This window comes from Cervus canadensis, chromosome 2, assembly GCF_019320065.1.
Source record: "Cervus canadensis isolate Bull #8, Minnesota chromosome 2, ASM1932006v1, whole genome shotgun sequence".
Taxonomy (NCBI): Eukaryota; Metazoa; Chordata; class Mammalia; order Artiodactyla; family Cervidae; genus Cervus; species Cervus canadensis.
In genome coordinates, this window is record NC_057387.1 from 7,412,608 (window position 1) to 7,424,862 (window position 12,255).

Genomic DNA, 12,255 nt, shown 5'->3' on the forward strand with positions numbered 1-12,255 from the left:
GTATGCTTTCCACGGCTGCTGTACAGGCTTAGAGAGTCGATTCAATTAGAGGGAAGCAGGTCCAACTGATACACTCCTTTACAAGATGTGATGGGTGGAAGTAAAAAATGAGTTTAGATGGATAACATTCAAAGCTGAAATGCATGTACTAGTGGGATATTTTGGGTAGTATCTAATAGGGTGTTCAGTAATACTGAATTGGTCTTCTGCTTCTGGTAAGATGGAGTAGATGTGCTTTTTTTAAAAAGTCTCTGATTTTGAATGCTGAAGGATTGACTCATTCCATAAATATGTATTGAGGGCCTTATCATGTGCCAGACACCGACCTTGACTCTTAAGTATATAGTAGTGAACAAAACAGACAAAGGCCCAGATCTCCTGGAGCATGTTTTTTTTGTTTTTTGTTTTTTGTTTTCTGGAGCATGTTTTAATGAGAGAGGGAGTAGTCAGTTGGTGATACATACATGGGGAAAAAATACAGCAATAAACAACTGAATAAATGAACATATTCAGTTGGACATGAGAACAATGGGGAAAATAAAGCAGGAGAGCAGGATTAGGAGACAGTAGAGGAGTGAAGTTAGGTTGAATGACCAAGGAGACTTCACTGATGAGGTGATATTTGAGTAAACACCATGAAGAAGCCTGATGTTGATATCTGTAAGAACATTTCAGAAACAGTAAATAACATAAACCTGTAGCAGAAGTAAAACTGAGGTGTCCAAGGAAGCAAAACAGAGCAGTAAATGAGGTCAGAGAGGCATTGAGGAGCAAGATCATGTAGTACCTTGTAGAACATTGCAAAGGCTTTAGCTATTACTCTAAATGCAAGGGGGAAGCTATTACATGGCTTCCAGAAAAGAAGTGACAGATATAACACACATTGGCTGTTGTGAGAATAGACTGTTGGGTGACATGGTTGAGTGCAGGAAGACCACGCAGGAGGCTGTTGCAGTAATCCAAGTAAGAGAGGATAGTGGCTTGGATCAAGATGCTGCCACATCCACCCCTCCTCCTGGGGCTGCACCATCCCTCCAGGCAGCCCCGGCCCCCATGATGAGCCCATCTGCAGGCTGTGAGAAGTGGGAAGATTGTTGGATTTGCTTTGAAAGAAGCACCAGGATTTACTGAGGTTTCATTTATTTGAGGAGCCTCTGGCGAGGAGCTGGGAGAACACATTTGCTGTGAGTCCATGTAGAGCTGGGTGAGTTGGGACTGTGCCTTAGCCTTTGGGAAATCAGTGAAGGCAGGGCCTGTTACCTTCTACTTGATCTGGAGATAACAGGTCTTTTCTTTCCCTGGAGGCTCCTTAGCCTAGGTTGTTGCCAAGGAGAGGCCAGGGAAGAGGAAAGTTCTGGACTGAAGAGCGCTGCCACCACTGCTGTTACACCATGGAATGAGGGGTCATTTGTGCTGAGGGTCTTGGCTCCATCGGACTTTTTAATTCCTCCGGTCTCCCATGGAGCTTTGAAGGTCTCTCTGCACTGAAAAATACAGGCCTGTATCCACTGCAAAAAGGAGCCCCATCACCAGGCAGAAAGTGATTTGATGCCAAGGTGAAGAGATGAGTGGAATTGCTGGACCTAATCGGAGAGGCAGAGGAATGGGAAAAATGACAGTTGTTAAGACAGAAATTTGGAATAAACACTCATGTCCCTAGTGAGGAGTCTGCAAGGCAACCCAAGCCAAGGCCAGGAGCAGACAGCTACCCCAGGAAGTCTGCAGTGGGTCACTTCATCTCTGCCTTCCCATCGGCATTTCCCAAAGGATGACCTCCAACACATCTGTTCTGCAGGACATTAAGAGAAATTATAGAGGAAGAAGGGTTATGTGGCTACCTGAGTTTAGCAAATGCCTTACTAGACTTAATTTAAAAGTTTTCTTTGAGACAGGGCTTCTTGAAGCCTTTGGTGTGCATTATGAATATAAAAGGAGAGGAAAAGAATACATAGTGTGTTCTGCATTAATGTGACCACAGAACCCTTCATTCTGAAAGGGTTCTCAAAGAGTTATGTGATTGGGGAACATCCTTTGGGGAACACTGAACTCGGGGATACACAGATGACATCAACACATCTTCACTCACTACCTCCTCTGAACCCAGGACTGGGTACTCACTAATGAACATTAGGCTGGCATAAATTTGTGATACCATCTGAAAGGACATAATATGAATTCCACAATGTACAATTTCTCAAGAACAGGCAGAAGTCTAGTTCTCTCTGTGTAGAGAGAGATTCTCATGCCAACATGGCTGCAGCAAGCTAAGATTTGATCCTAGGCTGAGAGGTTCAGTAGGAAAACACAGCAAGCATTAGACTCCAAGAGAGACATATGATAAACTAGTTTGAATGAGATGCAAAAGAGGGAGAGTGGCAATGTCTGGTAGTTGGATATGGAGGATGAAAAGGTGGACTTTGTCCCCTGAGAGTTAAAACACCAAATGAATGACACCCATTTCTATAATCTCTGAGAAATGACCTGGAACAGAGCTTCACATTCACATAACCATCAGGTCAAACTAGGACTTTCAGGGTTCCTGTTTATGTCAAACAGGCGCTCCCAGGAAAACAAACATTCTGGAGTCCAGAAAAGATTAGTTATCCCCTCACTACCCATCTTTCCAAGGTGTACATCTCCTTGAACAACCTTCATTCCCATCTTGGACAGTGATGTTCACTGGCTGTGACGAGTGTGGCGTCTTCCCGATAAACGCTGTACAGTGGTACTTGCCACTGTGACTGAAGTTGGCACGTGGGATAGAGAAGTTGGAACGCTGATAGGAAAATATCTTGGATTTCCCATCCTGGTAGAACGTGATCTTATTCAGAGGGTGGTTTCTCCAGCTGTGGCACCTCAGCACGATGGGCTCCCCTTCCTGGAACACGAGGCTGGGGGTCTGGAGCAGCAGCCAGTCTGAAAGACACAAAGGGACCGCAGGACCCAGAAGGTCTTGATTCAGATCTGAGACCCAGACCATCCAGGGGCCAGTATGTGTGGAGGGAAGTTTAAATGTGGAATCGCACACCCCTGGTCTCTAATTCTGGCTCCTTCATGTATGCACCCTGTGATCCTGGGTAAATAATGAATTCTTCTGAGCCTTAGTTTCCTCGTATGCGGAACTAGTCACAATAATACCATTAGCTGTACTGTCTACAGTAGTTGCTGGCACACAGTAGGTGTTCAGATAGGCTTGTCTTCTCGTTCCTGTCCTGGGAGATGCCAGCTGCAGCCCTATCTGGCCCCAAGAGTCCTCTGCAGGAGGATACAGGGGACCCGGGAGGAAAGGGAGAAGCCAGTCTGAGAGAGGACACAGCATGTGAGGGGGACACAGAAGAGACCTGTGTCTTTGGGGAAAGCCATGGGCATCCAACAAATATTAGCTTACTTAGTGCTTGTTAGTAAACGTGGAATTTCACTTAAGCGGGGACTTCATCTCAAGCCAGCAGTGACATGGGTGGGCCATTAGCCGGCTGTGTATCTTTCCCCCCAATTTTCATTCTTTTACTGAGGAAAAATATTTCATTTCCTTGTTGTGTAGGGAATAGAGGCTTAGGTAGCTACTTCTAATCCTGATCTCAGCCCACACCAAGCTTTTTCCTGAAGCTGTAGGACAGAGCAGAGTTGAAATTGGAAAGAAAGGGTAGGAAACAACAGATACATTGGAAGGGAGAAGGGAGATAAGAAAAAATGACAACAGTCACACATGTGCCAGTCAACCACACTTAGACCCTTCAGCAAATCATGATGCCAACCAAGCTGTATTTATGGAAGCCACCTTAATAAGAAGCCCATGCACCTCAAGTAGAGAGCAGCCCACAAGCAGCAGCAAAGACACACAGCAACCATAGATAAATAAATAAATAAAAATTTAAAAGACACGAGTCTCACCTCAGTTGCACAGAGAGAGGGCAGGGATTAGAGAAATGCTGGTTCTCACCAGAACCTCGTGTGGGAGGCAGTGGTATCTCCACTAGCAGGTGAGGAAACTGAGGCTCAAAGGTAAATGAAATCATCATGTTTAGATGGCTAGTAATTCCCTGTGCATTTGACTCTGCCATAAAAATGGAAAGATTTCTATGAATTAGAGATTTTCTTCTGCTTCTCTCACACCCAGATGCCTGTTGGTGGCCTTGTCACCTTCTTGCTCAATCAGCACCAAGATAAAGGAGCCCAGCATATTCTGAGAAATCTCTTAGGAACTTCCACCTCACCACTCACACTAAGCCAAGGAGGTGGGTTGAAAAGGGAAATGGGTGGGCCAAAACCACTTCAAACAACTCACAGCCATGCTTTCCAGTAAGTAGGCAACTGCCCTTTCCTAAAAACCTCTGCCATGTAAGCAGATTCCATCTCCCCTTGTTCTCCCAGATTCTCCAGGGCCTTCCTCCACTGACCGGAAATCACATCCAGATGCACAGGGTCGCTGAGGCTGGTCTGCTCCCTCTGGCACCTGTAGGATCCACTGTCATTGCTGCCGGCCTGAAAGCTGTAGCTGGGCTGGTTCTGGGTGTGGATGGAGCTCCCGTTATGGAACCACATGGTGAGGTTGCCGTCATAGAAGCTGGTCCCCTGGCACATCAGCGTCACACGATCCTCCCTGAGCACATTGATCCACGCAGGCTGGATGCTCACCACAGCTTTTGGGAGATCTGCTGAGGGGCAGAGAGAGGAGGCAGCGTGAGGAAAAGGGACCCCAAGGGCCTAAGCAGACCCCAGATCTCAGATGATGGAAAACTGAGGCCATGCTGGGGAGATCAAGAGAAGAACTCAACCCAGAACAGTTCTGCAACTGAAGGCAATTCCTCCAACTCATGTGGCCACACAGGGGCCCCCAGGAACCCAGATTCTCTCAGGGAGCTTGGCTCCTCCTCAGAGGAGAAGGTGTGGGGTAGGGAAATGGGAGAGGGGGCAAGTAAACAGTCTAGAAACACAAACACACCTCACCCAAGGAGCTCTACCCAGTTTCTTTGTCTCTATTTCTCTTTCTCTCTCAAACTCACACTCACAGACATGCACACACACACACTACGCATACATCCTTTGGGGAATCACTCCCCCACCCTCATAAACTGAGGCATTTGGACACTAGTGGATAAACTGTCTTCCCAGCTGGATGAAGACAAGGGGGCCATCTGGTGGAGGTGCCAGGCTGAGAGTCAGAGGTCACATTTCTCGTCTGACCTGTTTCATTCTTTGTCCTTTAGAACAGACCTGTCCTGACACCCAAGAACAGAGGAGTCTCTATGGCCTCAGAAGAATAAGAAAGAGTGAGACAGACTGGAAGACCAGTCTGGGGAGCCCTGGATTCAGTGACCAGGGAGAGCCCCACCCCCTACCAGTCCTGGGTGGTGGAGAGGCTAGTGGTGCTGAGAAAGCAGTGCCCAGCAGTGTTCACCCCACCCAGCTGCAGCCAGTAATACCGCCTCCTCTTTCTGTCCAAGGGAAGAGGCCCTGAAGCCTTCAGATACATGAAAAATGGACAATTTATCAACCCATGGGGATAACCCAAGCAGATCATGTGATTCTGCATGGCCTGGGCTCGTGGTTTAGTTTGGAAAGAGGAAGCAATTGAGACAGAGGACAGTTATTTTCTGTGACAGAATCTGTGGGGTCTCATCATAACAGAAGCAGGAGGGCCGAGGCATCTGTGTCCCTTGGCTGCCCACCGCTGGTGGCTTCAGTTGGAGGGTGGGAAGCAGGAAGGAGAAGGGTGCAGGGCTCCTTGTGGGTGCAATTCCTCTTTCCTGGATCTACCTCGGTCCTGGGTTGCTGGTGCATCCAGAGTTCCTCCAGACAGGGTGCAGGCAGCAGAGAGAGAGGGTAGCTGGGGGACAGAGGGGATGTGGGGGAGCACTTACCAGGTTTCCCAGCAACAGGAGCTGTGAGAGAGAAAGCAAAGATCAGCCTGGTGTTTGCATATGATGATTCATCATTACAAATAATCACATTGTGAAAGGTTGTTGCTGAGCCATGAAAGATGCCAGGACTCTTGGCCTCTGGAGGAGAGGAATTCAATCCAGGTCAGTGACAAGGCATGATTGCTCAGAGCTTTTGTGTAATAAAGTTTTATTAAAGTATAAAAGAGATAGAGAAGGCCACTCAGACTGGTCTTTGGATATAGACATCAGAAGGGGGCAGAAAAAGTGCCACCTTGCTAGTTTTGAGCAAGAAGTTATATTCCTATCAGCAGGTTGCTAATTAGAGGAAGGGAATGTCTCAAAACTCAGAGAGTGGTACCAGGCCCCTTATCCACAACATACATTTTGAGGTAACATTGGCACAAGGTGAGTCGTCCCAGGCCATAAAACGATTGACATGAATCTTGAAGAAAGACAGATTTCCAAACAAATACATAGTCTCATTAACATAGCTTAAGAGAACATTTCCATTGGTAAAACATACTGGTCTGTTGAGCTCCTGTGGGTTCTGCGTGTTAGGTAAAACCGACCTGAAGAAAGAGTCTAAGGTAAATACATAGTTCATTAACATAGCTTAAGATAAACATTTCCATAGCATTGGTTAGCTCAAGGTTTGAGAAAAGTTAAGTTTAGGTGGAACCAGGTGTTGTCATGGCAACACAGAATTTTAAGGGAAACCTTTTAATTTTGTGTAGAGAAGGGGAATAAAATCTGACACTTGTAGTTTCCTCCTGCTGTTTAAGAGAGAGAGAAAAAAATGTCTAACCCTTACAGCCTATTTCCTCCATTTGGGGCCCCAGCCTTCCTGCCTGTTACCCTCTCACTTGCAAAGCCCCTTAACTCTCTTGTGAGTCTCTTGTGGTCCTTTAACATAATGTCTGCATTTCGGTCACCTGTGTTGTTCATGCCTTAACTTGTTCAGCTGCATTAACAAAATTACCACAAAGGGGCCAGACTGATATCTTCATAAATTTACTGTCACCATATTCAGAAAGACACTAAACTGCAATTCTGACACTTGAGTAAATTTGCTCTGATTCTCTAGGTAGTGATACTGATCTTTTCCTCTCTTCACGCTTGCAGTGCAAGGAGGCATTCATGATGTCTCTGGTCCCACAACTGATGATGCTAGAGTTGCCTGGCTAACATATTCTCTGGTCTCCATCCCTGAATAACCCAGACCCTCAGGCGCTTTTCCCCGGGGGACTCTCCTTTCACATAAAGAGAATAGGTCCTGCTGCCTAAAGTGGTAGGCACAGAGAATGGCCTCTGCTCCCCAATGCAATTTTTATTGCTTCCTCACACCTTTTATTGCTTAAGACAGCATCAACCCTCTTGCCTAAGATTTGGTCCCAGTGAAACACACATTTCTAAGGAAGGTAAACACCTTGGCCATTATTAGTCCTTCAAGTCTAGGTCGCTGGACATTCCTCAGAGCTGGCTTAGCTGTGGGAGGTGGCAGATTACCAGGGACCTTGGTGCCCAGTGTTATTGGGCAAAATGTTTTAAAAAACCCTACTTCTGTCAATTTCATAATTTCCCAAAGCCAGCAAGGTTGTCAGAATGTGATTTTCATCAGCCTGCCTTCACCCTCCTGACTTTCCTGATGTACTTCTCACTGCAGCCCTCATCCTCACCTCTGGCGGTAGAGAGGTTAGTGGTGCAGAGAAAGCAGTGCCCAGCAGTGTTCACCCCACCTAGCTGCAACCAGTGATACCGCCTATTTCTGCAACAACCCAGGTGGCAGCAGCTGACTTAGAAAAGCACACCTGCCCATGGTCCTGCTCTGCTGTCCCTGCTGGGACCCCGACTCACCCAGGAAGAGCAGAGCTGTCCACAGTAGCATATGGTCCCAAGGATGCCAGGGCGTGCAGTGAGCTCGGTTCCTCCTGGCAGCAGGGAAGGCTAGGAATCCCATCACCTCCTAGAGCGAGCAGGTTGCTCTGACAGCCCAGCATGGCAGGCACTGGCTTCTCTCGAGGCTTGATAGATTCCACCCAGAGGGCAAATTCTGGAGTCCAAAAGAGGAAGTGAAAAGAAGTGTTGTTTTATCATTGGCTCCTCCCCTTCCACCCTCTTTCATCTAGAGAGTTCCCTCCCAGAAGATTCAGGGCTTCCCAGAATGAATCTGGCTTAGTCCCACTCCAAATTCACAGAAAATGTAGAAATTAGGAAACAAATTCTCGTCCTCTGGGGCCACAGCTGGGCTCAGCCCCAGGAAGGAACAGGGGAATGATCACCCCTACTCAGCTCAGAACTCCCTGTCTGTCTCTGTCTCTTTGGAAAAGTCGATGGACGAGAGTGTGCCAGGGCACTACCCGTACTTCTAGATCCATTTAGAGGTGCAGACACTGGCATCAGACTCCTCCGGAGACTGAGCAGAGGGGCTTGAGGCCACCTTTCCCATCATTTGCTTGCCTTCATTATCATAATCCAGACTCCGTTTTGGATTGTGGAACAAGGACAGAGAAGTGTGTCAGGGTGGTAATAGAAAGATCATTCCCATCCGCTATCACCCCTTGTCTTTCTTGTGCTCATCCCTCCAACAAATATCTTCTGAGCAGCAGCTAGTGCCCTGGTTCTTTACCTTTCTCACCCTCATTCCCATCACTGTTCCCATCACTATGGCATGGTGAAAGAGCAGGGCTTTGGAACTGTATTAGGCTAATTTTGAATGACAGGTAGCTTCTCAGAACTACAGATTCCTCATCTGTATAAATGGAAATTAATACGTCTATCCTTCAAGCAGGATTTCTCAGCCTCAGTACTATTGACATTTGGGGCCAAATAATTCTCGATGTTAGGACCTGTCCCATACATGATAGGGTGTTTAGCAACATCCCTGACCTCTACCCACTAGATGCCAAGTGGCATCCCCTAATTGTGAAAATAGAAATGTCTCTAGACATTGACAAATCTGCTCTTGGGGTAACATTTCCCCTGACTGAGAGCCACTACACTCAAGGTTTTTGAAAATTAAAAGATAATTTCTACGCTAGCACCATCCTTGGTGCATTGTGGGTATCCAAGCAATACTAGTTCCCCTTTTTTGCTTTCTGTCGTCATCCTCATCACTGTTTGTTTACCCTCAACATCCCCAGAACAGAAGACGCTCTGGGATCTCTCTTGGGGCCTTCTGCTGGGGCCTCTTTCCCAAATGCTTTCTCAGGAAACAAGCTGTAATATTCAAAGACATGATATTGTAAAACCTGTTTTTATACTCGGTGGTCTTCAGAAACTTCAACTATCCCTTGGCCCCATTGGCCAAGTCTTTACTACTGGCCCCATTCCACCCCACCTCCCACTCCCAATCTACCTCCAGCCCTTATCTGATTCTTAGGTGAAAAAGTTTCTTTAACCAGTGACAAGGCTCCAGTGAGCTGACATCAACACTTTAGAAGCTAATTTAGGAACAACTTGGTGGTCCAATGCTTAAGAATCCGCCTGCTAATGGAGTAAAAATGGGTTTGATTCCTGGTTCGGGATGATTCCACATTCTGTGGAGCAACTGTGCCTGTGCACCACAACTACTGAAGCCCACGTGCCCTAGTGCCCATGCTTTGCAGCTAGAGAAGGCACTGCAATGAGAAGCCCATGCACCGCAATTAGAGAGTAGCCCCCACTGGCAGTAACCAGAGAAAATCCATGCACAGCAAGGAAGACCCAGAGCAGCCAAAAAAAAAAAAAAGGAAAGAAACTAAAAATAGAGTTATCATATGATCCTGCAATCCCATTCCTGGGCTTGTATATATCCAGGGAAAACCATAATTCCGAAAGATATATGCACCCCAGTGTTGATTGCAGCACTGTTGACAGTAGCCAGAACATGAAAAGAAACTAAATGTCTATTATCAGAGGAATGCATAAAGAAATGGTACATATATACATTAGAGTATTATTCAGCCACGAAAAGGGATGAAATAATGCCATTTGTAGCAACATGGATGGTCCTAGAAATTGTCATATTGAGTGAAGTAAGGCAGACAAGGACACATATCATATGATATCACTTATATGCAGAATCTAAAAAAGAAATGAACTTATTTACAAAACAGAAACAGACTCACAGACTAAGAGAACTTATGGTTATGAGGTTAGTGGGGAAAGGGTGGATGGGAGGGATAGCTGGGGAGTTTGGGGATTGATGTGTACTCACTGCTATTTTCGGAATGAATGGCCAGCAGGGACCTGCTGTGTAGCGCAGGGAACTCTGCTCAATATTTTATGGCAACCTACATAGGAGGGACTTGGGCTCCAAAATCACTGCGGTTGGTGACTGCAGCCATGAAATTAAAAGATACTTATTCCTTGGAAGGAAAGTTATGACCAACCTAGATAGCATATTAAAAAGCAGAGACATTACCTTGCCAACAAAGGTCCGTCTAGTCAAGGTTATGGTTTTTCCAGTAGTCATGTATGGATGTGAGAGTTGGACTGTGAAGAAAGCTGAGTGCCGAAGAATTGATGCTTTTGAACTGTGGTGTTGGAGAAGACCCTTGAGAGTCCCTTGGACTGCAAGGAGATCCAACCAGTCCATCCTAAAGGAGAGCAGTCCTGGGTGTTCATTGGAAGGACTGATGCTGAAGCTGAAACTCCAGTACTTTGGCCACCTCATGCGAAGAGTTTGACTCATTGGCAAAGACCCTGATGCTGGGAGGGATTGGGGACAGGAGGAGAAGGGGACGACAGAGGATGAGATGGCTGGATGGCATCACCGACTCGATGGACATGAGTTTGAGTAAACTCCGGGAGTTTGTGATGGACAGGGAGGCCTGGCGTGCTGCGGTTCATGGGGTCGCAGAGTCGGACACGGCTGAGTGACTGAACTGAACTGAACTGAACATGCGAGGGAAGTTTGAGAAAGAATGAATGCATGTGTGTGTGTGGCTGAACCACTTTGCTGTCCACCTGAGGCTGGCACAGCATTGTTGATCACCTATAGTCCAATATAAAGTAAAAAGTTAAAAAAAGAATGACATAACCCCTGAGAATACGACAGAAGATGGTTAGAACCAGCTAGGTCCAGGATGGTGGAAGTTTCGACTTCCAGTAGACCTTGAGCTGCATTATACACTCATTGTAATACATTAGCATGTGCTTAATGACACACCTTCAAGTACCATGAGAATTCTGAGGCCAACCATAAAAAGTCAAAAGGTCGACAGTGGCCCAATTCTTGGAAATCTCTGCTCCTTCCCTGAAATAGATGGAATAATCCTCCCACTCATTAGCTTAGGCAGTTACCCAGCCCACGAAAACTAACCACCATGCATATATGGGGGCCTTTAGCCTTCTGAGATAGCCCACACTCTGTCTATGAAGTGTGTTTCTCCCAAGGCTGTTCTCATATTTTGAAATGGACTGCACTGGGAGAAACTGGAATGTATTGTTAGTCTCTCAGTTATGTTCAACTCTTTGTGACCCCATTCTGCAGGCAAGGATACTGGAGTGGATTGCCTTTTTCTTCTCCAGGGGATCTTCATGACCCAGGGATCAAACCTGGGTCTCCCACATTGCAGGCAGATTCCTTCCCATCTGAGCCACCAGGGAATGTAGTGGTAATGATCTCAATGAAAAGACCATGGGTTCAGGTCCCAGTCTGAGTTGCTCAGTTTCACTACTACCTGCTACTCTCCTCCTTTACCAGTACTCAGTAAACCAGTTTGTTGCAGGAAGGGACACCCCTTCCAGGGTCCAAGAGTGGGCTCTTGTCTAACACTTGAAAATGAATTGTCCGAGGAGACACACATTTTGACAAAGCAAGAGACTTTATTGTGAAGGGGCGCCCGGCTGGGCAGAGAGCATCAGGGTAAGGGAACCCAGTGGCACACACATGGCTCAACCGAGATGAATTCCAGCAAGGAGGATTCTGGGAGGTTGGTAAGACATATGGACTGGTGTCTCCTCTCTCCTTTTGACCTTTCCCGAATTCTTCTGGTTGGTGGTAGCTTGTTAATTTTCCATTCCTTACCAGGGCTTCCTGTTGTTAAGAGAATTCATGCAAGCTGGCTACTTTTGGGCCCAGCCAGGGCAGGCAGTATTGGTCAATGTTTCTCCTATCAAATCCTGTATCTGAATTGCCTTTTCATTCTGAAGAGATCGTAAGACTGTTAACAAAAGTCTGCCAAGTTTGAACGTATTTGACACCCCATATCTACTCTTAAAGGAAGGTTGCCAAATGGGCCCCTCATATGGTTGATGAGACTCTGATAAACTGCTGTTAGTTATTCCCCTAAACAGCCAAGGCAAACTAAAATTAAAATTAATGGGCAACCTTACAAATTCTGATGGATACTGGAGCTACACTCTACTTGAAACCCCTCTTGCTTCAGAG

The 12,255-nt window shown here is 46.5% G+C and overlaps 1 protein-coding gene across 3 annotated transcripts; it reads right to left on the bottom strand.

The window, feature by feature from the left end:
• Positions 1-1,123: 1,123 nt before the first annotated feature.
• On the bottom strand, positions 1,124-7,876 carry LOC122430223 (low affinity immunoglobulin gamma Fc region receptor II-like). 3 transcript variants are annotated; one of them, XM_043451002.1, is made up of 5 exons: positions 7,737-7,876; positions 5,862-5,882; positions 4,398-4,652; positions 2,650-2,916; positions 1,124-1,583 (listed from the first exon to the last, which is right to left on the bottom strand). In XM_043451002.1, the coding sequence occupies exons 1-5, from the start codon at positions 7,837-7,839 to the stop codon at positions 1,441-1,443; spliced, it is 789 nt and encodes a 262-aa protein (XP_043306937.1). In that variant the 5' UTR covers positions 7,840-7,876; the 3' UTR covers positions 1,124-1,440. The 3 variants fall into 3 exon arrangements, with proteins under 3 accessions (XP_043306937.1, XP_043306938.1, XP_043306936.1); XM_043451003.1 differs by having other exon boundaries at positions 2,734-2,916; positions 4,398-4,655; XM_043451001.1 differs by having other exon boundaries at positions 4,398-4,655.
• Positions 7,877-12,255: the final 4,379 nt, after the last annotated feature.